The 25,477-nt window shown below is 50.8% G+C and overlaps 1 protein-coding gene across 1 annotated transcript in view; it reads left to right on the forward strand.

The window, feature by feature from the left end:
- LOC128270722 (nuclear receptor coactivator 2) overlaps positions 1-23,677 on the forward strand; it is a 95,084-nt gene extending 71,407 nt beyond the window's left edge. The window contains exons 3-18 of the mRNA XM_053008137.1: positions 10,457-10,865; positions 10,946-11,101; positions 12,263-12,670; positions 12,737-13,028; positions 13,105-14,708; positions 15,664-15,876; positions 16,437-16,526; positions 16,875-17,730; positions 17,824-18,399; positions 18,469-18,597; positions 18,659-18,975; positions 19,046-19,334; positions 19,597-19,737; positions 22,140-22,709; positions 22,998-23,107; positions 23,603-23,677. Of these exons, the coding sequence (XP_052864097.1) occupies positions 10,457-10,865; positions 10,946-11,101; positions 12,263-12,670; positions 12,737-13,028; positions 13,105-14,708; positions 15,664-15,876; positions 16,437-16,526; positions 16,875-17,730; positions 17,824-18,399; positions 18,469-18,597; positions 18,659-18,975; positions 19,046-19,334; positions 19,597-19,737; positions 22,140-22,709; positions 22,998-23,107; positions 23,603-23,677 (6,235 nt within the window). The remainder of the gene's footprint in view (positions 1-10,456; positions 10,866-10,945; positions 11,102-12,262; positions 12,671-12,736; positions 13,029-13,104; positions 14,709-15,663; positions 15,877-16,436; positions 16,527-16,874; positions 17,731-17,823; positions 18,400-18,468; positions 18,598-18,658; positions 18,976-19,045; positions 19,335-19,596; positions 19,738-22,139; positions 22,710-22,997; positions 23,108-23,602) is intronic.
- Positions 23,678-25,477: the final 1,800 nt, after the last annotated feature.

Here is a 25,477-nt window from a genome sequence, read left to right on the forward strand (position 1 = left end):
AAGAGTCAAGTTTGGTGAATGAGTTCGAGTAGCTCATAGTAGATCACACCCATCCGATTCCATCCGATGATTCTCCCGGATTTACCCAAGATCCTTTAAACTTAAGATTCTATAAATTAATCCACATTTCATCGTCAGTCATAATACGATGGAGAAATAACTTCCTTTTGTGCCTGGCGAGCATCTTTGTTCGATCTTCAGTTTCCATTTCCTTCAAACGTAAGGAGATGGCGTTTTGAGTCACATTCAACTGATGCGCAATTTGTTGCCGCATTTGTGCATCACCTTCGTAGAACTTTTTTGAAAGTTTTCAAGACTCGCCTTAAATATCCCCTTTTTAATACGCATTTTATGTTGAAGACCAAAACATATTTGGTTTTAAGTTGAAATCCTTTGCCAGATGCCGAAAAAAGTAACTTTGGTCAACAAAGCATTATGATGAGGGCTAAGTTGACAGCTAGAGCTCCATCAATCATCAAATATCTATTCAGATGAACGATTTGACCGCACAATTGTCATTCGGATCCAATTTGGCTGTTATATTGAATTAATGAAAGCTTATTTCAAAAGCCAAGACCGAGATGATAAAGATTACGTAGTTTATTCTTTGATTAGTATTGTTCCGAAATGTGGATTTATTTGTTGCTCTAATCGCTGCGACATACGCACTTCATTTTGCCTAATGTTTGAATTATCGCAGCCCCCCTTTTCGTGATTTTACGATTACGGTTGACGCACTTTTGTCGCTCGGTTCGAAACAATTAGAAAGGAAAACCTAATCGGCAGTTTACGATCTCGCGGCATAAATTATGTTCCGGCAATTGTCGACTTCGAGTTGTCCGCTGTAAATTTGGTTACGGAATGAGCTCTGCTAACAACTCTAATCTGGCGAGGGGACGAGGGTTGGGAAAGGAAATTGCGGGCAGATTGAAGGGTTGTAAACTTGCCCATTGCCAAACGGAACCTTGCCACCTTGACGCATGAAAATGCTTATTTTCGTATCAACCTCATGCATCAAAAGTTGGTTCATGCGTTTCATGAATCGACAAGCTCTTTACGTCCGTTCAATTGTTTCTCGTTTTTTCTAGCATCATCATAGCGCGTGGCCAGACGGTAGCGTGGCCCTAAACCCCGCACGGCCACAGGGAGTAGTAAACTATGGAACTAGCTAAAACTTAGGGTACTGTTTTTGTGTTTTGCATTTAAACCCACCGCCTCCGGTAAGCTGTCGGTTTTATGGCTGTGTATGGCGTTCGGTTGTGTAAACGCCAGGTCCGCTGTCGAACTCGCTAAAAAGAGCGAGAGTTTTCCGCTTGAATCCCTTTTTGGCAACTCTCGGGTGCGCTAATACGAAACTGTACATCATGAAATCAAAGAGCAACAGAGTTTCAATACACGCGGTGCTGTTGTTCGCACTCCTCTGAACGAACCGCGAAGGTGAAGGTGAAATCATTTCACCGTGAAAAGAGTGTAATTTTTTATGCATACACCTCGCACGCAAAGTGAGAAATAGTGTGTAAATGATAGCAAAGGCATTAAAAAAACCCACATTCATATTGGACATCGGAGAAACTCGTAAACCCTTGCGTCACGGCTGGAAAGAGGTTCGGAAACTAAGGAGCAAGATGTAAATATGAGTCACCCAAAATATCATCGCATTTTTTAGTACCCACAGCACACTCCACGGCCTTTCGAATAAAACATTTAAAGCGATAAAGCGACCACGACGATATGCACATTGAATATTTTATTATTTCTGTTTCATGCTGGTGGTTCACTATTATATAAAACATTTCATTTTTCTCGCCACACGCACGGTGGTGTAACAAGATGGCCCCTTTTTCCAACCGCTATGGAACGGGGTTTCGAGCAACAACTCCAACTGAATCTTGTCTTATCTGTCTCCTGGTCCCCGGTCCTCTTTGTACGGGCAAAGGTTTTGTTAATGGCGGCACTCGGCACCAAATACTCTGCTGCCCGCATTTTCACACTCGGAAAACGCCATGACGTACCAGGCGTCTCCATGGGTGCCGACGCCGACGATGGCGTGTCCTGGTCCCCGCTGCTACTGTGTGTGTATGCGCGTGTGTTGGCGCACACTTGCCTACGTACGGAAGCGGGCGGTCGATTTTTACCATGGACTTGGACAACAAAGTATTCGCTGAACGGTCGACCGCGGGTGTTGCGTGAGCAACAACTCGAGCTACAATCTCTCGGCAGCCCCCAGCAGGCAAACCGTCGACCATGGCCAGGGTAACACACACGGGGGAAGGGCACGCATCCAGTGCACAACCACCACGGTACCTACTACACACTACGCGAGACTGCTCAAGCCTTTGCGGTCGTGCAAAGCGCAAGGTTGTGCGCTCGTTTGGTCCAACTTATTCGCACACGCGCGCAGCGCAGTACAAGGTGCGATGTGGAGAGAGAGAGAGAGAGAGAGTGTGAGAGAAAAAAAATGGACACAGACAATGTATGAAAGTAATCGGGTCAATGATGAACCTCGCACTCTGTAAGTGGGTCATCAGCATCTCGCGAACGATCATCCTGACGTCTTTTAGGAAGCGTGGATCCCGTGATAAGCACCACCCGAGTGTCGAGCAGGATCCGTGTCAGGTGCTAACTGGATCGAGAATGATCCTCGTTTTTGACACGATCAACAAAGTCGCGTTTTTGATCGATCATGATCGCGCTTGATGATGTCACTCGTTGCCAATGGTTCGCCCCTCAGTCACTTTCGACCGAGAGAAAGCTGAGAAGAGGCCCTAAAGAAAGTGGCGAATGTGTTGGTGTGTGAATCGAACTGGATCTCCCGAGCTTCACTTTCGCTTTCAGTCGGTCAGCCCACGATGACGTGTCGATGAGGTTTAGGTAGTGCGCAGCGAATGAAACTCTCTACTCGCGGCCACCGGGCGACCATACATTATGCAGCGAACGACAGCGAGAGTGAATCTAACCAGGGAATGTGACAGCTGTGACAGATGAGCGTCGTGATGACAGGAGAGAAGGCGATCGGGCCGACAGTCCGAGTTGGAGGCACCCGTCGTGCGCGCGTCACACGGATGAATTCGAAGGTAAAAGTGTGTGCCCCACACTCGCCGGACCGCGAAGCCGGATGAATCCGATCCGTGGTCGTGGTGGTCGTGGTGGTGGTGGTTGGTTGATCTTGACGCCGTAACAATGGCAATGAGCCAGTTACGTTCGCAGCTGACGCCGCCAACAGCCGCGTCAGCCAGCCAACCCAGTGGCCATCAAAAATGGAAAGCTCTCACGGCACGAGCTTTTTGTTAGCGAGCGTAGGTTTTTGGAGCGAGATATTCATATTTTACTGCCGGTTGCGGGCTTTTGACAACGTTTTTCGGATAATGTGCGGTTTTGCATTTTCGTCATCCACCCTTTGATTCTGTCCTGTCCCTGTTGGTGTTGGTGTGTGAAGTGAAAACTCCGGTGGGTTCCGGGTCTTACACAACACACCCCCAAACGACCGCTAGCTGCTGGTGGTTTCTGTTTTAGTAATCGAACCTGTCGGGTGTTGGCCGAATATGTCGTCAATGATTATCACACTCCCGATGACGAGCTCTTTGCGAGCTTTGTATTCACTCGATGCTAAAATGTGAGATAATATTTCTCCTTGCCGAATGAGAATAAAATTTCGAACTCTTAACTGGCTTGTCCACACCTTTTGAGGTCACCGGTATCCCTCACTGAGGTTCAGTGCTGTCGGGTGATTTATGTGCTTAATTTCCTATTGTTCCATCGCTTGGTAGCGCTACTGCGGTTAGTCTACGAAAACACGTTCGCCAAGGATGTTGCGCAAACCCACAAATGCCAAGGTTGTTCCCAAACAAACGGTTCAATTTCATCGTCGGTACTAATAGTAGCGATTTGAAGTTGAACATTTTTGGGCCATTCCACAATACATTCTGCTATTCAACCTTCACAAATGGAACGTAAAGTTCTTTATCGATTGTAAAAATACGTAAAATAAAAAGTAAATAAAGCTTAAACTTAAACGCTTATGCTTAAACTTAAAATAAAGCTTATGCTTAAACTGAGCAAACATGCAAATAAAAGATGTAAAATAGAATGATAACCTCACCAAATAGAAAGTCGCTTTCTGTCACCATTTTCGAAATAATATTTCTTATGCAACACGATTCACCGGAATCAAATTATTCAATGTCCGATTCACCTAACAAGGAACATGATACCATTGAAGTTAGTAAATAAGCGATTACATGGACGTGAAAAAATAAGCATTACAATTTACCGCACGAAGCCGAATTGGCCAACCGTTGCGAGGAGCGTGATTCACATTAGCGTCATGATAATAGTAATCATCATCCGAACCATCGTTACGGCTGTTCGGCTCCTTATAGCCCCGTTGTGTGGCATGATGCGCGCTTTTAAGAGGCGCACACACGCGGCATTGACAGAAACGCGTCAAAATGAATTTTTCATCGTAATTTCCACTGCACCACTCTTCGTTACCCACGTTGCCGTTGTCTGCGCCGTTTATTCATTAGTGATGGGACAAAGGTCACACTTTTCAGTGGAGAAACATGAAAATAAAGGATACCCTCGACGAGGGCAGCGGTTAGGGTGTTGAAAGCCAGTAAATAAATTTTAGATGCTGTCAAACTGTGTCACAAAAGCCGAGTCGCACTTGCAACGTCGGTTTTCCCGATACGATTGTAAATTGAACAAATTTAGGTGTTATTTGTGCCACCACCACACACCGGTACCCAGTACCAAGCCATCATTCTTCGACCGTCATAATTGGTTCTCTTGCAGGCAAGGCTGCCCCGATGGCTCCGTTTCGTTCTCCCACGTCGTCCGTGGCTTCCGTGCCGCCGCTGCCGGCTCGAAAGGGGTTGCCATCGTCACCGGATTTGCATAACAAACGCCTCGTTCTCCGGGCCTGGTCGCCCTTAAATCGATGCTCTAATTGTGTGTGTGAGTGTGGGAGTGAGGATTTTTGACACTTTTACTTTGAAAGCTTTCGTGGCAAGCTGGTGAGTGGTGGTGGTGGATGGATGATAAGTCACGGTCACGAAGAGAAAATTAAATAAAACACGTCGTCGTGAGTGGCCGCCCCGCCGGAGGTAGTACGATCCCTTTTGAGAGTAGAGCAGCATAAAGCGACACCTTGATCCTTGATATCGATAGCGGTAGACTTTTTCTATTCCTTTTTTCGCTACTTTACTGATCCGCGTCCGGTAGGTCCTTCGAAAGTCATGATGAATGGGATTCGAGTATTACAAAACAGGCTTTTCACCTTGTATTACATGCTACTAAATGGCTGATTAGTATTTCGGAGAAGTTCAATCCGTGGGCCTACTATGTTCGAAGTCGGCACAGTCGGGCATTAAAGCCAACATTAGTGACGTTTCGATTAAGGTGAATATCACTCGAATAGGACTCTATTTTTGATCTGCCAAAAAGTTGTAGATCCTCTTGAGAAAGTCTTCTCACGGCTAAGGGGAGATTAAATTTTCAATCAAACTTGGTTTGTTGCATTTCAAGCCGACTTACATTATTTTATTTTAATGTAGGTCAAACCAACTCGTACAAGCTTTTCCAGCCCATGAAGGATTTCTTAAAGTTTTTTGTACTTTAAGTAGATCATCCGACCTGCCGCGATTAGTACATGTAATAAAAATATAGAAAAGATAAAAATATTTAAATGGAAAACTCGAAAAGGCTTGCGGGGTCCGTATGATGCTGCAGCCGGCACCCTAAAAGACCGGAAAGTACCTTCCTTTGTACCGGCAACGACGTTATCGTTTGCGCATACGTCATAAGAACCGCATCATCCACGCCGCAGCAGATAGTCTTGCGTCGTGTGTTGTTGTTCCGTCCCCATGAAGGTGATGCTGAGTGCGTGTCTCTGTGTTGGGTGCTTTGTTGCCGCTTACTGTGCAACCTCTCTGGCCCACTCCCTCTCACTATCACTCTCGTTCTCTCTCTTCTACCACTCAACGGTGGCCGGCGGCCATATTTCGACGGCGACAGAGCCCCGACGGCCACAACACAACAACACACCACTACCACACGATTTGACTGTGACCCACTGACACCGATTTTTAGCAGCCCCCAAAACCTACGCCAAGTAGCAGAGGCCACACCGAGAGAGAGAGAGAGGGAGAGAGAGGCGGGTGCAAGTGAACAAAGAGAACACGGTCCACCGACGGTGCACGCGGCCGGTGGAACCGATGGGAGAGTCCTCCGAAGGAAAGGGAAATGAAGCGCAGGATGCAGTTTCGTTCCGCCCGGTGTGTGTGTCCGTGTGGTGGGAAGTTGGGTAAATTAATAGCAAATTGTTGTTGATTGTGGCTGCCGTTGTGACGGGCAGGTTAACGGAGGCGAAGGTGTCCGAAGATCCGTGCGTGCGTGACGTTCCGCCTCGTCTAATGGGCTGCCTTCGAATGGGATAAATTTTGTTTGCTTGAACAACATTATAATAGAGTCATTGATAAAAGAGTAACGTGATGAAACATAACTTACTTGTCAACTCACGATGACTCGGTTCGAATCGTGAATATTGTGCAACCGACAGGCGGTGGCGGCGGCACTTCAAAACCCGGCATGATCGCAACTGAACACACAATACTTACCATTCTTCGGGGCAGAGTATGTAGCTGGGCGCAATTCACAGCGCATGGCGTAAATAAGTGTTGCAGTTTGCTGCAGTACCGAACCTACCAATCAAACGGTGGCCTAGAAAAGTATCGTTTAAAAACCTATTGATAAGACCAGAACCCTAACAGACCCTGAAAAAGGCCATTAGTAATTACTATAACCACCACAAAGTACTACTTTGGTTGAGGGCCAACAATCCGTTGCAGAAAAAAAACAATTAACCGAAGAACCAAAGTGTTTAGTCTCGGGCTTTATTAACCGACCTAGTATTGGCTAGTGACTTTGGCCCATTTCAAGCACCGAGTGATGCAATTTGGTTCGCCAACTGGGCAACTTTTCAGTTTCGATCCTTTCCGGTCCGAGCCGTCCTAACTCTCTACTCCCCGCTCTACCACCACCACCAAGGCCGTCATGTGCCGACGGTGGCAGGAAGTACCATCGAAAAGCCGCAACCCATTCGGGAGGTGGTGCCCCTGGAGAAGAGAGTTTGGGCACCGGGGCCCGCCCCACCGGCGTTATTTTGATTTTTGCGGTTTTTGCCGTGTGTGTGTTCGAATGTGGTTCCCCTCCATTATTACTGGCGTATGACGTAAACTGAACCCCACCCGATCGACCGACTCTCTCGGCTCATGCCTCGAGACACGATTCGTCAGCGCCGCCCGTGTAATGGATGCTCGGAATTCGCATCTGAACTTGACCCACTTCCGAACGCAAGCCGCCGCCGCCGCCGCCAGTCATCAGCAGAGTAGAGAGGGTGTAATCGGATAGCAACAACAACCAACTCCAGCAGAAAACCCGTCCAAAACGAGTTTTGGTGAGGAGGAAAATAAATGGAGATTGCTTCGTGTTGTTAATCCTTGCTTTATAGTTGGGCTTTCGTGTTCATTGTTTGTGGTTATGTCAAGTCGCTTGAGTAAAACTGCTCGACTTTTTTCGTGCAGCTTCTTCTGGCACCTGAAGATACCCCACATCGGTTGTGGACATTGAAAGTAATTTTATATTCACGAATTTCACCATTATGAGCAACCATCCGTCAGCACCTTGCCGCGTCACCACAGCGCGAACGCCTTCCGGCCTCTTCCGTATAATAGCTATTGGCGAACGGCTTTATGCTCTCAGTAATGGGTGCCGTGGTGATTCGGGCGGAAGGTTTAATGTTTGTTTTGCAAGCATGCGGCATGAAAATAAGTGTTCCCAACGTGTGCGATTCATCGAAATTGATCGATTAATTTTGTTGCGTGTGTTGTGTGTCGGGCTTAGTGGGGTTAGCACATGAAGTGGCAAAAAGGGTATGATTTGTAACATAAACGGGGTTTCCATTCCTCAGAACCACGGTGATCCATTCCGGCGATTGTTGGAATAAAGTATAATTAAATTTGAGTCATCGAATATTTGAAGGTCTAATCCCAAAACTGAAGCCTCCCATTTTTTGGAGGTATCATTGTGTAATTCTCACTTTTTAAAACAGGGTTGCAAAGGGGATCAGTGTGATCAAACCACGTAATACGGAACAGAGAGAAGTCAGCATATTTTACAAGACAATTATCTTTTCTCAGCTGAGCTTTTGGCAATAATTCGGACTAAATTCACTAAAAGAGGGGCAAGGGCCTTAGTACGTCTATTGTGCCATTTATTGCCAAGTTTGCCAGTTTGCAGATCCTGCCCGATTGGGTCGCTTGCGTAATGTATCATCGCGAACACACTGAGTCGTAATTGGCTATCGTCTATCAATCTTCAACCCCCCATTGTCGGACGGTCCACAGCAATAAACCTTCGGACTTTCAGCTTGCTGTTGGCAGGAACGGTTTTTCCACTCTACTGTCCGCGGAGCAAAAAAGGAAGTCACCACGGACTCTCGATGTTGGGCCGCCCAGAGTGGGCTTCCGTGATGACTCACGCAGGCCGGAGGCAAGGTTATGCGCGAAACTTCTCACCGCAGCATCGTCGATCGTTGTCGCGTCGCACTAAACATTGTCGCGTTTCCATGTTTGGACAATTTTGGGGTGGCCTTCCTCGAAACGCCGAAGGGAAGGGTAGGGTCGCGCTCTGAAGCCACCACCAATCAGAGTCAGGTCCGATCCATTGTGTAGTTGGAGGTTCCTGCGAGTGCGAATGATTTATGCGCGCCGTACTGAAACAATCGCAGTTTTATGATGGCGCACGAGAATAAATGCGTACATTACGGGGGTCCGCGTCCCCCCTTTTTGCACCCTCTACTGCCCAATCACCACCCTGATATTAGATTCACACAAAGAGAGCATACAAAAAAAAGCAGCTTAATGCTTGCCCAAGCGTGTGCTGATCGTGAGATCGCCGCTTAAACGACGAGCGTCGATCGGCGCGCGCGCTCCAACTTTATGAGTATGATTCATTTACAGAAGTAATGCACCGCTTTAGGTTGGCACACGGGTTGGAATGATGTAACGTGTTTACATCACAATGGAATGACGCTGTCAAGCGGCGGGTCGGGTGTGCCGTCCAGTGCCGGATTGTGGCAGGTGTTTGAGGCAACCTTTTTTAGTAGCCGAACGCTCGGAGGATGCATCTGCGGAGCTGCCGAGCTGATAACTTATTCTTAACCCTCGAACCGCCAGCCTGCTCTTGCCGAACGGACAGTTGCCTTCAGTTGGTTTATTATCAAAAACACCTACCGCGCCACTCCATATCTTCGTGGCCCCCTCGAGGCGCAGGAACTACGCACACAACCTCGTGCGCACCGTGGTTCTGTGTAGAGACATCCCCACAGCCATAAACACGCTGCTGATAACAACGCGGTGTACCCAGGGGTGTGTAATAAATAAATCGAATACGGTCCGCGAGCTCAGTTGCCGGCTGACTAGCTGGTGGGTGGATCTGTCTGTCAGTTCCCGTGTCCAGCGTGTCCGTAGCGCACCGAGTTTGCCGATTCCGGTTCAAGTGGCCCGATTTTGGTTCCGGTTCGAGTGGCCCGACAACCAAGAGTGATGGCCCGTCCGCTCTACAGCAGTGCAGGTGTGGTGACCACGGTTCCACTAAGCCATCGGTTAGTAGATTTTGTTGTGCGCCGAAAACCGAGCCAAAGACTTTGACGAGTGAGAAGTTCATCATTTATTCCACCATTTTGGGGCGAGGGTTTTGTTTGCAAAGTTGTTGCGTGTGGCCAAAACACTTGCCAAACACTTGTTTGGCGGAACACAAATCCAAAGCTCCAAAAAGAAGCCTACAAGAAGCGCCAGGCCTCGGGAGGTTAGCGCGACAGGTGTTCCGATCGACGTGATACGCGCCGTCTCCCACCTGAAGACCCGATAAAACACCGCGCGCCGATGATGACGTGAATGTAGAAGTGGGAACTGAGCCCTCCGGGAGGCGATAAAATGAGGCAGCAGAATGTTGCGTTTCTTCCTACGTTAACATCCTCCTCCGGGGCCATCAGCGCGTCATATATAGTGCGTTGATTGCGGAAGGCGAAAAAAAAGTGGGAAAATAGCATTGTTGCGGTTTGACAATTCGCCTAACGTCGCTCGAAGCGAAAGTCGCTAGCAGCAGCAGCAGCAGCACAGGCGTGTCGTGTGGTCATACAATCTCTTGGATTGACCGCGCGCGCGGGTGGCCGTTTGGAGGATTTGGTCGCGCTGATAACAGCTGATTGCACAAGCGCGCGATTAGCGCGCGAGATACGCGCGACTCTCCTCCGCGTGAAGAGCTCTCCGTGTGGCGGTTAGCTGCCGCTGCCGAGAGCCGCGTGCAGCGAGAGTTTTGAAAATTAGTTGCGTATTTGTTGTGATGCGTTGTGGGCAGTGAGACTAATTCCTTCTTTTCTTCTTTCCCGTTCCAGGCTTGGCCCATGTGAACTACCACTGCCGGACCAGTGGCTTGTCCATACTCAACTGTCGCAGTCAGCGCAACCGTCGCAAGCATCGTTCTTTTCCGCGCAAACCGGTGGCCAAAGTTTGGGCAGCGCGCTCGGTGGCGGTTTGTCAGCAGCAGCAGCAGCCCAACATTCCTCTAGCGGCGGCCTCCAGCAGCAGCAGCAGCAGCAGCAGCAACAACAGTCATCGGTGCAGTTGCCAAACCAAATCCACACACCGTCACCGACCGGAACGGCAGCGTCCGCCGCCACGACATCTGGGTCTGCTCCGCCACAGCTGCTGCAGAGTCAGTCAAAAATAATGAATGTCGTCGTACCATCCGTGGCCTGTCCGCCTAACGCATCGAAAAAGATTCGCCGAAAGCCAGACACCAAGGTAGCTAGCGAGTCCTGCCTCGGCGTGTCCTGCCGCTCCTCCTCGAAGATTGCTTTTCTAATCGTTCGTTTCACTTTTAGCCACAGTCGCAGATCAACAAGTGCAACAACGAGAAGCGTCGCCGAGAGTTGGAAAATGAGTACATCGAGCAGCTCGGCGAGTTCCTGCAGATCAAGCGGGATATGACCACCTGCAAACCAGACAAAGCGGCGATACTAAGTGAAGTAGTACGGACGGTAAGTTCGCTCGGAAGGATCTGCGTGCAAAACAACGCCGTTAAAGAGGGGGCTGCTGCAATTACAAGGCATCAACAACAGCACGCCGCCGTTGATGATAACCTGCGGTGCCTGAGCGGCGTCTATTTTTAGTTTCAACGAAGAGGGGACAGCATGCTCTGCTACCCAACAGCGCAAACCTTTGGCACCTGTCGAGATCCGGCCCCATCCGGCCCCTCCTTGGGGTTCAAATGCCTAGCCCGATGCCCGATGAAACCGATCGTCCCTCGTGCGGCAGGCAGATTGTTCATTATCGCGCGTCGCGTATCGCTCTCTCTCTGCGGCTCCACGGTCCGTGCGGTTATTTACGTTGCCTAATCACCAATCACGGGAGAGTCACAGTCTCAAGCCATTTTTCGGGAGGAAGAAATACGCATCCGCTTCAACGGTGCGGCACGGTGCGGCGGTGCGATAGTGGTCGGCCGGCACACTGATAAAGTAAACAAATGGCGAATTAAAGGCACAACGCCGCCGCCGCCGCCGCACACAATCGAAGAGAATTCCGTTCAGCGAACGAACGGCTCACGTTGCATTCTCGAATACAATGTTGTCGATTTGATGACAATTCACGATCGCACAAGATCGAACGCGACCCTGAGTAAAGCACTGTTAGAATAGTGGTGGAAATACGGCACAACGTCGACGATCAAACCAATCTGATTTGAATCAGGAGCCGGAACCGAGTAACGTGTAGAACGTCGCTGCGCACAGACGGAGCTGCGTCTTTGAGCGGCCCCGGAATGGTGGTGATTATTTTTAGCGTAGGCCTCATCCTCCTCCGTCGGGTGCGCTCGAAAGAGGATCGAAAATCGGCCTTTGCCGTTTTGCATCGCGGACGTCGCATTGATCTGGTTTATATTTGTTTGTGGCGACCGCCCGCGGCGCTGTGGCGGCGCTACTTATTGTCTCGTACAGGAAACAATGCTGCTGACGATGATGATGATGATGAACCACTTAAGAAGGTGGAATGGCTACTTGCAGGTGCAGGTGGCCTCGTTGCCCGTGGGGCGATGAGTCAGTTTTCAATTCTGGTGCAACCGCCGCAACTCCGGTGTATCGTTCGGTTCGGCGCTCATTACAGGTCGATTAATCCGATGTTTATTTTCTTATCGTCCCCCCCAGTTTCGTCATATGCTCGAGCAAGGTAACCCGAATCTCACTGGTTCGCGGTGCTCCAAGTGCTCGCCGGATTGTTCCGCTTCCTGCAAACTGCACCCGGTGCAACAGGGAGAGGTATCGTCCACTGAACCCCCACTACCAGAGCCGTCGGTGAACGGCCACTCGCCGGAAAAGTCGGCCTACTTCGAGGCAGTGCAGCACTACATCTCGAACGTCGGCTGGGCCCTGCTCGAGATCAACTCGGAGGGTGTGATCGAATGTGCCACGGAGAACGTCCGCGACGTACTGCACTACTCGCGCACGGAGCTCCACGGACAGTCTATCTATTCGTACCTGCATACTGGTGATCATTCAAAGCTGAGTCCTATTTTAAATAAGAATTCGTTTGAGCTAAACTGGGATCAAAATGAGGTAAGTGCCCATTCCTGTTGTTTCCTGTCGTGTTCATGCGTTGATTCATTTTTGTGGCCATTCCAGATGTTCTATCAGACGCCAAAGCGTACCATTCGGACAAAGATTCGTTGGCTATTGAGGGCGCCGGAAGGGGCGAACGAAACGATCGAGCAAAAGCAGCAGCGGCTGGAGAAGTACAAGGACCTGCTGATCATCTCGGCACCGGTGAAGGATGATACGGAGGAATCCTCCTCGGTGCTCTGTCTAATTACGCTACCCGAGGACGATCAGGCCACCATCGAAACGACCACCACCATGCCGCAAACGCTGGGCGAGCAGCTCACACTCAAGCTGGACACCAGCGGTAACATTATCAGTACGTGTCGCGGCGCCCTTTGTGGCCACACGGGCTTGTGGGCTTCACGGTCTCTTCTGCTCTGCTTTCGTTGTAGAATATGACGCAACGACGCTAAGGAAACAGTTTGCAGGAAATCTAACCAAAGATACTATACGGTCAATCTACGATATCTGCCACTATCAGGACCGTCCGCGGTTGAGCGAACACCTCGGCAGCGTCCGCACGGCCAACGGGACATCGCTGGAGCTGACGTACCGTATGCGGCTCGGCGGCCCGGACGTGTACGTGCACGTGCGGGAACAGTCCAGGCTGTTCTGCTGCCCGAAAGCGAACGAGTCCGACTTCATTATGGCCATCTGTACCGTGCTGACCGAGAGTGAGGTTGCCATACTGTCGGAAGGTGGTGGCAGTGCTTCCGGCACGACGACGATGCTGACGATGGGTGCGACCGGCCCCGGCCCCGGTAGCAGCCTGGGCCCCGTGCTGGGCCCGGGTAACGGCGCCAACAGCAATCCTACCTCTTCGTCCTCGTCCCTGGGCCTGCTAATGCCCAGCACGAGCAGCTCCGGGACGGGCGGGACAGGAGGGGGTCTAAACGGTGGCAACGATGTTGTCGCGCGCCATCTATCGCAAATTTCGCAAGGAGTCAGTACCATGGGAGGGCCACTCATGTCGAGTGTGCTGAACGGTGGCAGTGGCGGTGGCGGTGGCGGCAGTGGTGTCCTTGGCAATGCTTCCGGCGGCATGATGGGAAGCGGAGCAGGAAGTGGAATGGCGGCCGGCAACATTGGTCACGGAATGGGCGGCGGCGGCGGCTCCGGCGGGACGACGGATCTGGGATCGGTTGGCGGGGGACCGGTTGGAAGCGTTGGGCTCGGCTCGACGATGGGTTCGATCGTGTCGCCTCGCAGCAACCCAAACACCACGACGTCCTCGTCCCTGCTCTGCCCGCAGTCGTCCGACAGTAGCAACTTTTTCAACACAGACTTTGAGCTCGAGTTTCCACATTCCACGTTCGATATGGAGGCGGTCGGGGTCGGGTGGGACTCGCGGCCCGATTCGCGCACGAGCGTAACCCCCGTCAGCACGCCCCGGCCACCGTCCGTCAGTGCGTACAGCCCGGCGGCCGCTCCGATGTGCGCTTCGCCGATGACGCCATACTATTCCGGCAACACGATGGGCGGCATGCCTTCGCCGTCCAGTAACATGGGCTCGAACGGCGGGGGGGCACCCGGGGCCGGGCTCGTCAGCCTGACGCTCAACAACAATAACAACAACACAAACAACAACAACACTGGCACACCGTTCGGTGGGAACGCGTTCCAGTTTCCCTTCGAAGACACCAAGGACAAGCTGCAGGATCTACAGCAGCAACAGCAACAGCAGCAACACCATCAGCAGCAGCAGCATATGTCGCCCATGCAACACCAGTCTGCGATGCAAACGCAACAGCAGCAACAGCAAATGGTCCAGCGACAGCAACACCAGCAGCAGCAGCAGCAGCATCAACAGCATCATCAGCAGCAACACCAACAGCAACACCTGCAACAGCAGCAACCTCAGCCACCGTCATCGAATACGCACGATTCCGAGCGATTACGGAACCTGCTTACAACCAAGCGACCTCACTCAAATGCCTCGTCCTCGTCCGGCCTGGATCTGGATCATGATCATCGGAATCCTAACCGAATTCTAAAGGTAAGACAACCCCGTTCGGCCCATTAGTGGCGTAGCGGCCTTCATAATCTGCAAGCGCGATTTGTAAACTATTCCTAAGCGCGGTGTTGGGTTGCACGATTTTTCTAACTCTCTCCAGTATCGTGTAGTGAGCAAATAACACTATCATTAACATTGACAACCTCGGCGTTCTTCAACCGCACTTGCTTTCCACATTCTGCGTTCCTTGATTTGCACGTTTTTTTGGCGATAATTGCATAGTGTAGTGCACGCATTCAGTAGTTTATAGAGTAGTGGGCTTGCGTGGTCAACCCGTACCACTCACCGATGCTCTCGGACGCAAAGCGGACACGACTTCTCACTCTATGGTATCTCATCGTGTTATCGCAGTTCTTCGCAGTTCTTTCGCCATTATCATTAGCAGCAATAGGCTAGGCATTTTCTAACCTAGGCTCAAGCGTCAGTCAGTTTGTATATTTGCTTTCGATAACAACAAACTGTCCAACTTCTGATACGGATCCGCACACCAAACGCACGGCTGATAGCTGTAGTTGATAAATAGTTTTGCTCTCCTTGATCTTCTTCAAGTTTCCCTTCCTTTCACCACACTTCTGATTCGCTTTCTCGATTCTCTCGACTTCTTTTAAATTGCCCTTTTTTATCGCTTCATTTTGCATGCAGTTACATCACTTGCTGTTTCTAATTACCAGAACGAACACCACGTGTTCCGTAAAGCTTTCTTTGAGTTCGATAGATTTTCTCTTGTGTTTGGCTGGGGAAAGTTGTTTGCCATACTTTCAGTCACTTTCGAAACCCATCAACACTCAACCCGTTCGAAACATTCGTGTCCTAGTTCCGTGTCTTTCTCTCTCTCTCTCTCTCTCTCCGGTTCTCTAAATATCTATTCTTCCCTTTTCTCTCTATCTCTCTCTCTTTTTCTCTCTCTTTGTCCACTTTGTTTGGTTTCATTTCGTAGGGCTTGCTAAATTCCGAAGAAGAGAAGGATAATAATGGCAATAAATTAAGTACCACATCTCTTTCACAACGTATACCTCAGTCAGTTAGAGCCCCAACGCAGGGTAACGGTAACGGTGGTAGTAGTGGTGGTGCCGGTGGCGGGTTAGGGAGTGCTACGGCCCGCCCTGGAAATGAAAGTACTAAGTCCAGTAGCAATAACATGCTGTTACAGGTACGATTTTGCATATCTTTCCTTATCTATCTGCCTGTTTTTCTATCATTTTTTGTCATGCTGTCGTGCCTGTTACGTTTCACTTTACACTTATTCCGCGCCACTGTTTCAACCTTGGTTTGGATTCTTACACACTGTTGTTGTTTTGTTTGTTCTCCACCAACCCACCACCACCATCATCGTGTATGATGAGCACATTTACCGGTTTTCCGGCCAACGTCCGGTCCCCTTTCTGGCTCTGGATCACTTGCACACTAATAAACCACTAACAACAAGGAGACGACCTCTGTCGGTTCGGTGTTTTGGTTCTTCCTTCTTTTAACACCGACCACCTAGTGTTAAGCTTTCGTTTCCGATTTCGTTTCATTGTGACAAATGCGTATTGTTTGCTCGCCCCCCGAAACGGTGGTGTCCCTTTTAACCCACTCGCCCGCCACTGCCCTAACACACACACACACACCGGATGATCCGAGCGCGGTGCCGGGGTGCCGGGGTCCTCACACCCTACACGATACTCATATGTTGAAACCCTTCTTCACCCTCAACCATCACCATTCCAGCTGCTCAACGATAAGAGTGACGATGACGATAGCGACACCCGCAACCGGCAAGGTCCGAGCGAACTGCTTAAGCAACTGCAGAAGGTGAAAGTAAGTGTTGGCAAAGGCAAATCTCTCTATCTCTCAACGGTGTTGTTCGGTTTGAGGCCAGTTTGGAGTTCGATCGAATGTAAAGCTTTAGTTTACTATATCCGCATCGGAAGGAAGGAATGTGTGAACTGCGGCGGAGACGTGCCACCCCTTTTTTGGACTATCCTTGCTCAGTGGCGTCTAACTAAACGACTGACGACCAACTGCGCTGCTTCTCTACGTGCGAGTGCGTTTACTTGTGGAATTGAATTTGTTGAGCTTGAAATCGAAGACAATCAGATGACTCACCAACCGGCGCTTAGAAGAGCGGATATCTTAATGTTGTCCCCCTATCTTTTCCGCCCGCAGGACGAACCGAAGGAGCACAATCCACCGCCGCTCAACAACGAGGAGCTCATCCAGATGCTGCGGGTACAGAGCAACGATCGCAAGCGCCCGTCGACCGAGCCGGAGGAGGGTTCCGCCGTCAAGCGGTCCGATAATCGGCCGTCGAAGCTGCGCGAGAAGAACAAAATGCTGGCGTCGCTGCTGGCCAACCCGGCCAAGGCACCGATGCCGATGCAGACGGCCATGCCATTCAATCGCATCATCCCGGACATCCCGAGCTCGGGGTTGGCCCGCCAGCTGGCGAACGTGTCGAGCTCGACCGCACCGAACCAAACACTCAACAACAACAACCTGACGACGAGCAACAATAATCTTAAACAAGTACAACTGAACCAAATGCGCCTGCAGCAGCACCAGCAGCAGATGCGCAAAGCGGCCATGCCTTCTCAATCGCAACAGCAGCCTCCAACGTCCTCCGATATCTACCTCAATCATCATCAGCAGCAGCAGCAGCAACAGCAACACCACCACCACCCTCAGCAGCACCATCAGCAGCATCCGCACCACCCGCAGCTGCCGCACCATGGTCAGCAGCAGCACCACCAACAGCAACACCACCCGCAGCAGCAGCAGCAGCAGGCTTCCTTGATGCAGCAGCAAATGTTGGCCGCGCAGCGGCAGCAGCAAAACTTTTCGCCCGCGATACAGGACTCTGGCGTCGGTTCGGCCGGGAGTGGTTCGTACGCTGCCTCGACACCCGCTACCTCTACGCAGCTCGCCTCCGAGTGGGACCCGGAGCTGAACGAAATACTTAATCACGTGATCGAGATTGCGCCGGAAGGAGACTTTCCCGAGAGTGAACTCAACAGTATCTTAGGTGCGTGTTGCTGTTGAGTGGTTCCTCCTCCGGAGGGAGATCCCGGGTCGGTTCAATAATGAGTTTCTTTTCCCCTCTCTGCCCAAATTGCAGGCTTAAGTCCTATCGAATCGTCCACTTCGTCCGTGGTGCCGTCACAGTCCAGTCAGGCCGACCCGATTCACGAAAAGCTGGCCATCAACGCGATCCAGAAGGTGCTGATGCAGTACGAAACCTCACCATTGCAGCAACCGCCACAGTTTAGCGGCAGTCCGCCGGCATATCCGATGCATGCGATGGGCGCCGGCAGCGGGGGAACCAGTGGGCCGGGTAATTCCGGCAGCGCTGGAGCGGGCCCCGGTGGCACGCCGAATGTGGGCGGCAACGGATCGACGACCGGTAGTTCCGGTGGCACCATGCAGCAGCAGCAGTCCCAGGCGGGTCCGAACCAAAACTTTACCCCTCCACCGGTGTACACGCAACGGATGCGGATACCGCCCGGTGCGCAGGGAGGCGGGCAGCTCGGGGCCGGTAACCCGGGCGTTACCCAGACCATGCTGGCCATGCAGAAGCTGCACCAAAACCGGGATCGGATACTGCAGGAACAGCAGCGGGCACGGTTGCTGCAGCAGCAGCAGAAGCAACAGATGGTGGTGCCCTCGAATCCGACGGCGAACTCGGACCTTGGCCGTAAGTTTCTTGAGCGTGTGACAGACAGGTCGCCTCATTGATGATGGTCGGGGTCGTTTTTGCTTGCAGCACCAAACGTGGCGTTAACGAGGGCAAACAGTGTGCCGGATTCACAGCTTAGTCCTGGATTCTCGCCCGGTCTGATGCAGCAACAGCTGAGCCCAAGCCAGCGGACACAGCTCAGCCCGCAGCAGACAGGTAGGCAACGGCCGTCCCCAACAGAGCGTGTAACGGACTTAACATTCCCGCTAATCCACAGGATTCCAGGGCAATCCCTTCAACAACAACCCCGGCCATCGGTTGTCGCCTCAGCTGCAGCAAATGGTGTCCGGGTTTGGGAACGCCGGTGGATCCGTTAACCAGCAGCTCTCCCCACGGCAACCACCGTTCGGTGGCGGCGGGCCCGGTGGTGGAACCAGTGGCGGACAAACAATCAACCCACCCAACGTGGTCGTTCCCGGCCAGTCAGCGCAGCAACAGCAGCAGCAACAGCAGCAGTTGCAACAGTGGCAACAGAGCGCCAACGCCAGACTGTCCATTCAGCAGCAAAACCCGATGCTCAATGCGCAGCTTTCGGTATGTCGTGTGCCGGAGGGTCATCCGGAGAATCCGTTGGGCCGTCACTAAGCTCTCTTGTTCTTTGCAGTCCGTGGGTGGATTCAATCCGACGCCAAATCGACAGTTTGTGGGCCCCGGGCAGCGGCAACAGCGGAACACGCTCAACAGCCCCGGTACGCCCCGGCAACCGAACACCTTCGGTGGAACGATGGTCGACGGTGGCGGTTTCCCGGGGCCACCCAGCCCGTCGCCGGTCGGTGTGTCGGCGCCTAACTTTGCCAACAGCGTGTTTGCCAACCAGCAGCAGCAGCAGATGAGGCTCCAGCGGCAGGGCCAGGGCGTAGCAGGGCCACCGCAATCCACCCAGCACTTGCCAGGTAAGCATCCAGGAACGGTGTCCCCGCGTTACACGCACCCCCCCGACACACATAGAACATAGAACGGTCACAGAACGGTCGTGCGGCCATCGGATTGCAGTAGTGGGCAAAATCTAAACTGATCGGGGTCCTAAGCGAGAGTGAATCCGGGGGATCAGGGATCGTTCGTTCGTCCGTCCGTCGATTGGGGCTTTTTTTTGGGAATGGGAGCTCGCGAGAGAAGAATGGTACACACCACGTTAAAGGATAGCTGTTTTCGCAGGATCGCCCCGTTCCGCGTACGGTGGACATGGGCCCGGTGGTCCGGATCCCACCAGTTACGGTATGATGTTCGGCAATGCAGCCGCAATGCAGCAGCACACGGCGACCTCGCCAGGCGATTTCTACAATCGCGGTCAAACTGGTAAGAGACGCAACAACCCCCTCTTGTGACCCTGCGCCCCCCTATGTCCCTGTCCTATGTCCCACCTCAGTCCTCGCTGGAGCGCCTCAGCCACACACGCACAAACACACGCATGCTCATTCGTTTGATTGACATTAGGCAGGATCAAAGAAACCGTTCTGTGGTTAGACATTTCTCAACGCGTTGCTATTGGTTACTAAATTTAAACCTGGCTCTCAACGTGCGTGTGTCTCTGGGTGTGTGCGATGTTGTGTTTAGATGTGTTAACGCCATCTTCATCATACATATATGGTGTCACCCCCTCACTTCATGTGCTTCCATCTGCCACCCCACCACACCCACCTGCTCCCTCTCACCACCCACCCACCACCTGTCTCATACTTGTTGTGTGTCGTGTGTTCTCTTTGTTGCTCGTCTCACTACTCATCCGCCATCCGTTGTCCGTCACTCACTCTCACTATTTCGTGTGCACCACACACACACACTGTGTCTGTGTCTGTTCGGGGAACAGGCGGGGTCTGTGTACATTTGCCTCTCATCATCATGGGTTGCTTTTTTCCTCGAGTTAACGCATCGCGCGCGCTGGACGCGCTCCTCCAAGCCAAGGTTGCTGTGGTTTGCTGCGAAGTGCAACTGTCAACTCTTTGGGGTTCCTTCACCGACCGCGCCGCGTATCCTGTACTGTGTATCTAATCGCTCATCCTTCGTCGTTCTCTTCTGTCTCCTCTTCCGTAGTATGTGTTTTTCCTTGTTCACTAAAACCATGCGTCTTTAACATTGTGTTTCTCTCAACGGTGTTACTAACCTCTAGTGAATAATGTTTGGGAATTTGTTCGATTATATTGTTCTATGTTGGCACCGAACCATTGGGTAAAAATAGGTAAAGCCCGTCCCACTTAGAATCGAGAAATGTTGTATGTCTTCTAGCAGCGCCTATGCTGATCGGATTTCAAATGTTTGACAGTTACGTCTTCAGTAAACATTCATCTTGGTACGCGGAGTTTAGAGAAAGTTATGCTCAATGGAACTCGAAAGAAGAAACATAATTCTGCACGTCGAGAAGCCCACGTGGTCTGCTTTAAAAATCGCAAGAACACTCAAATTCGCAAAATCAACTGTATATGCTGTGCTTTAACGTTTCCGGCCACCCCATACCGTAGACCGAAAGATTCAGAGTAGACGTCGTAGTGGACCACTACCGGCAGCTGACCACCGGCAGCTGAACCGACCACCGACATACCACCGGCAGCTGAACTGGAAGGTTTTGAGATCAATTAAGGCAAATCCTGGACTTTCGGTTCGGGATATTGCAAAAAAAATAACGTGCCAGCAGAAGTACTGTCCAGAGGATCCTTGCATATAAGCATACAAACAGCAACACCTAGTGGCTTAAAATATGCGCTAGGAAGTTGTACGAGAAGGTTCTGACGAGGTACAAAGGATGCTTGTTTATGGACGACGAAACATATGTGAAAATTGATGTTGGACAGCTTCCTGGACCAAAATTTAATCTCGCTACGGCACGGGGAGACATCCCCTCCAAGTTCAAATTTGTATTCGGCAATAAATTTGCACGGAAGCTATTGATCTCGCAAGAGAATGATGGCGCGCAAGAAAGTTCGCGATTACATCCGATGACAGACAGAATGAACTTCTGAAATTCTTCTCTCAAAGTACAATAAAATATCTTCATTTTGACACCTTGACATGTTTCCCAAGTCAAACCAACCTCCAGATAGAGCTAATTCAATTTTTCCTGATTCTTTGTGGGCCAGGCTTTACGAAACATGTTTGTATCGAGTGGTCAACAATTATTTTATTTGTATCAGACCAAGTTGAAGTCAGCGTTTCAGATTTCCCTCTCATGATGTTATCATTATTATTTCATACAAAAGAACGGACAAAGAGGGCCGCAAGAACCGACGAATCGGAAGATGCAAATTAATGTTGTCAGATGTTCATCATTTCGTGTTCGGTCCTAAGCTCGAACGTGGCTCGTAAGGTGCGGCGAAGCTGTAAATAGCAAATGTTTGTAAAAAGTCCATCCTGTGTTATCATAACCACCGCTACCACTACCACCACAACCACCACCACCACCACCACCTCGTGTATCGTGTACCCTCTTCGACTGCGTGTAAATACCACCCAGGGCCACCGATAGGTGTAAGGTCATTTTCTCTATTGTGCCTCTGTGCCTTGTGGGCTTTCTATCTGGCCCACCGTTATTTATGTGTTGTTTGTGTAAATGTTCAAATGCCACCACAAATGGCTCGCTCCACGCGTTAATGGAGGGTTAGAGGAGTCATAGGTGCTCCCGATCCCACCATCGTACCACACACAACCCAGACACACACAACACACCGTCGCTCAACAACCACAAAATGTGGGTTTTTCATTCGCAGGTCTCAACGGCGGGGGTATGATCGGTGGTGGAAGTGGGTTTGGTGGTGGCGCAGGACTAAGCAATGGTGGTGCTGCGGGCCCCGGCCTTCCCAATGGCGGTGCCCAACACCAGCAGCATCAGCATCACCAGCATCAACAACATCAGCATCAGCAGCATAGCCTCAACCAATCGGAACTCATACGGCAAGAGCTGCGGGCCGTCGTTAGTGGCCGTGTGCAGCGCCCGCCACCACCGCACAGCAGCAGTCCACTGCGCCTATCGCCCCTCGGTGTTGCACTGTCAGCCGCGTCCTCCTGCGGTGGTGACACCAGCACCGTGGGCAGCACCAACGGTGGTGGCCACTCGGCGCTCCACACTTCGACGAGCATGTTGAACGGCGGTGGTGGTGGGGTGGTCAGTAGTGGTGGCGGCTTGGTCACTAGCAGCAGTCTGATGGGCACCGGTGCTACTGCCGGTAACGGCCCCATGGGTCCCTCGGTCGGTGGTGGGCGATCGACGTCCGACGGTGTTGGTGGTAGCACTGATCTCGATCCATCGATGCTGTTCGGTTACCACTACACGCCCAAAGGTTAGTGTCCCACACACTCTGAATGTGGGCCCTCGGGGGGGATGAGAAACAAACGTCGATCTGGTGGGCTTTGTCTAAGGGGCCCAAGAACCCAATTCCCACTGTCTCTTCAAACCATCTTCTCAATCACCATGTATCCTGTCGCAGCAATGATGCTGGTTGTGTCCTCCGTTCTAAAGTGATTGTGTATTTTCTTTCACGGCGCTTTTCGCTTCACCCCCTCCTCGCTCTGGTGTCGATCCGCCCTCGATTTGGCCTCGATTTACCGACCTCCAAAACAAAACACAGACGTTTTATTGGCAGCGATTGGCACTATCGAGGAAGACGAACCGACGGCGAACCGAAAGCCGATGACGGCGGATGACAAAAGTGCCGATCCTTGCCCGGCCCCGGTAGTGGTAAGCCCGTGCCTAGCTCCCCGCAAATAAGCCAGCAGCGCACAGACACGCACACAGTGCCCGTAGCAGCTAGTTCACGAAAGTTCACCTCTTCCAAGCGCCCTGTGCGTCAGCGGAATGGATTTCACCTTTGTTTTTACGTTGCAATTTTTCCGTTCACAGCGTGTTACTTAGTAGTGGATAGGGGATGTTAGTTGTATGTGTAAGATCTGTATACCCCTGTCACGGTGTGCCGCGTGTCATTGGGCGTGGACATTCTCCTGGTGGTACTCGGGAAAGCGGTGCACCACCCGTCTTGCTTTCACATCATCGACCTTTCAATCATCTTTCCTCTCGTCATATGCAAATGAGTGTTTTCCTATAGGGGCAGTAGGCTCTTCAACAACAACTTCTTCTACAGACAGACCGTGGCGTGGCTTTGTTGATGGCTAATGATGGTTTAATATCCGTTTTCTACCCTTCTTTTTCTACTCCCATCTGCTACCTAATATCCAGAATTTTTCGGAGGAAACACGAGTCGGTGACCCGAAAAATTCATCCCTTCTTCTGCAAAAACTTCTGTCGGACTGAAGTGAAGTGATGGATGGATGGCGTCCCTGCAGCAGCAGCAGCAGCAGCGAGTGCCGGGGATGCGCGGCGGTGAACATAATATTGGCTGTAATTGGCGGACGCGGAGCTGCTCCACAAAACCAAAAGAAAAGACACAACCCTTTCTATAGCACCGCGAACAGCGCACGCGAAATACCTATACACGCGTGCGCGCGCCCGCGGTGTTGAACGAGTGCCGTCGTATGTTACATACGCGAAAGAAAATGTGCCGAAAGTGATGCGAACGCAAACGGGGGAGAGAGGGGGGGAGTGTGTACACAACCAACAAATGATACAACTGATTTGTGATTTGATGTTGAAAACAAAATAGAAACAAAATTAAATGCTAGTAAGTGAACGTAAGAAAACAAAACAAAAAAACAAAACTTTCGTATATAAGGAAGACTAGGAAAGCGGAGGCGATGCGCTGTTGTGCATGTAAAAATCGAACCAGACAGAGGGAAAGAAAAAAACAAATGCGCGAGCCAAAACATTGGCAGCGAGCTGCAGGGGAGCAAGATGATAATATGAGCAAATGCTATTAAAGTGTAGTGAAAGAGAGAGTGTACATAATTAGCCCCCTATTCATGTATGTAACACAGAAACAATAACGCGAAAGTCACCGACGCGAGGAGCAAAAGAGATCATGGGGATACAGAAAAACGTACATTATCATACGCACGCTACGCGTATGTAGAAGCTTTTGTACACTTTTTGCACACGTTGAAACGAGAGAGATGAAGCAAATATTATTAGACAGAGGAACACAAAAAAACGGTGGCAACGGTACGCGGCGGCGGTGTACGATGGTTAAAAAATAATGAATGAAAATAGAAATACCTCTAACTTTAGTTCAAAGTAAAAGTAAAAGTAAAGCTTAAAATGCTTAACACATGCATAAACTTACACACCCCATGGACGTAGTAACACAAACCACGTGTATAAAATGATAACAAACAAAGCAAACGTACGAAGCAGAGAGGCGATTAGAAACTTTAGAGCGTCGGAAAAGCGTTGCAGCGCAGGAGAGGCGATTGCTGTGTTAATGGACAGTAAAACGCAGCAAATGTGGACACGTTCAAGTGGAGGTAACATTAGGAAGCGATAAAATAACCTCTCATCAACACACCGATAAAGATAACCGAAACCAAAACATAGTGGAAGTGGCGACCGACAAGAACGCTAATGCAAGAACGGCTGTCAGAGTCCGTATACGTATCGGGGCGCGAAATGGGTGACTTGTGCAAATGATCAACACTCAAAACTGACGAAAGGGTAACGCAGCCCAGGTTTCGCTCGAGCTGGCCATCGGGACTAGAGAGAGAATGTAGGGCAGAAATGCATCGTCTCTTTGACTTTTTTCTTCCCTTTTGCGTGGGGGGGGACACAGGCGCGCACATTATTTAGCTGCGACTTTATGGCTGCGCATACTTTTGCAGAAGAAGCACGAACACACGAACCACATGAAACGCGGCGGATCAGGAAGAGACAGTTCGTGTACTGTGATAATTTCTACTTGTTTTCGATATCACGAACCTTCCGATGTGCCGCGGCAGCCTGTGTGTGTGTGTGTGTGTGTGTGTGTGTTGGTTTTTTGGCTTCTCTCCACTTTCCTCCCCAGGTCTGAGCGATGTGCAATTGTGGCAAAAATCAAAATTACGAGTTCAAAATCAAACGAAAATGCGGAAGAAATGTTGCAAGCTTGACTGTTGGTGCAGGGAAGATATCAAAGATTTGGGGAAAACATATTGTTTCTGGTTCACTTTAGCATTCAACCTCCAT

The sequence above is a fragment of the Anopheles cruzii genome, chromosome 3, assembly GCF_943734635.1.
Source record: "Anopheles cruzii chromosome 3, idAnoCruzAS_RS32_06, whole genome shotgun sequence".
Taxonomy (NCBI): domain Eukaryota; kingdom Metazoa; phylum Arthropoda; class Insecta; order Diptera; family Culicidae; genus Anopheles; species Anopheles cruzii.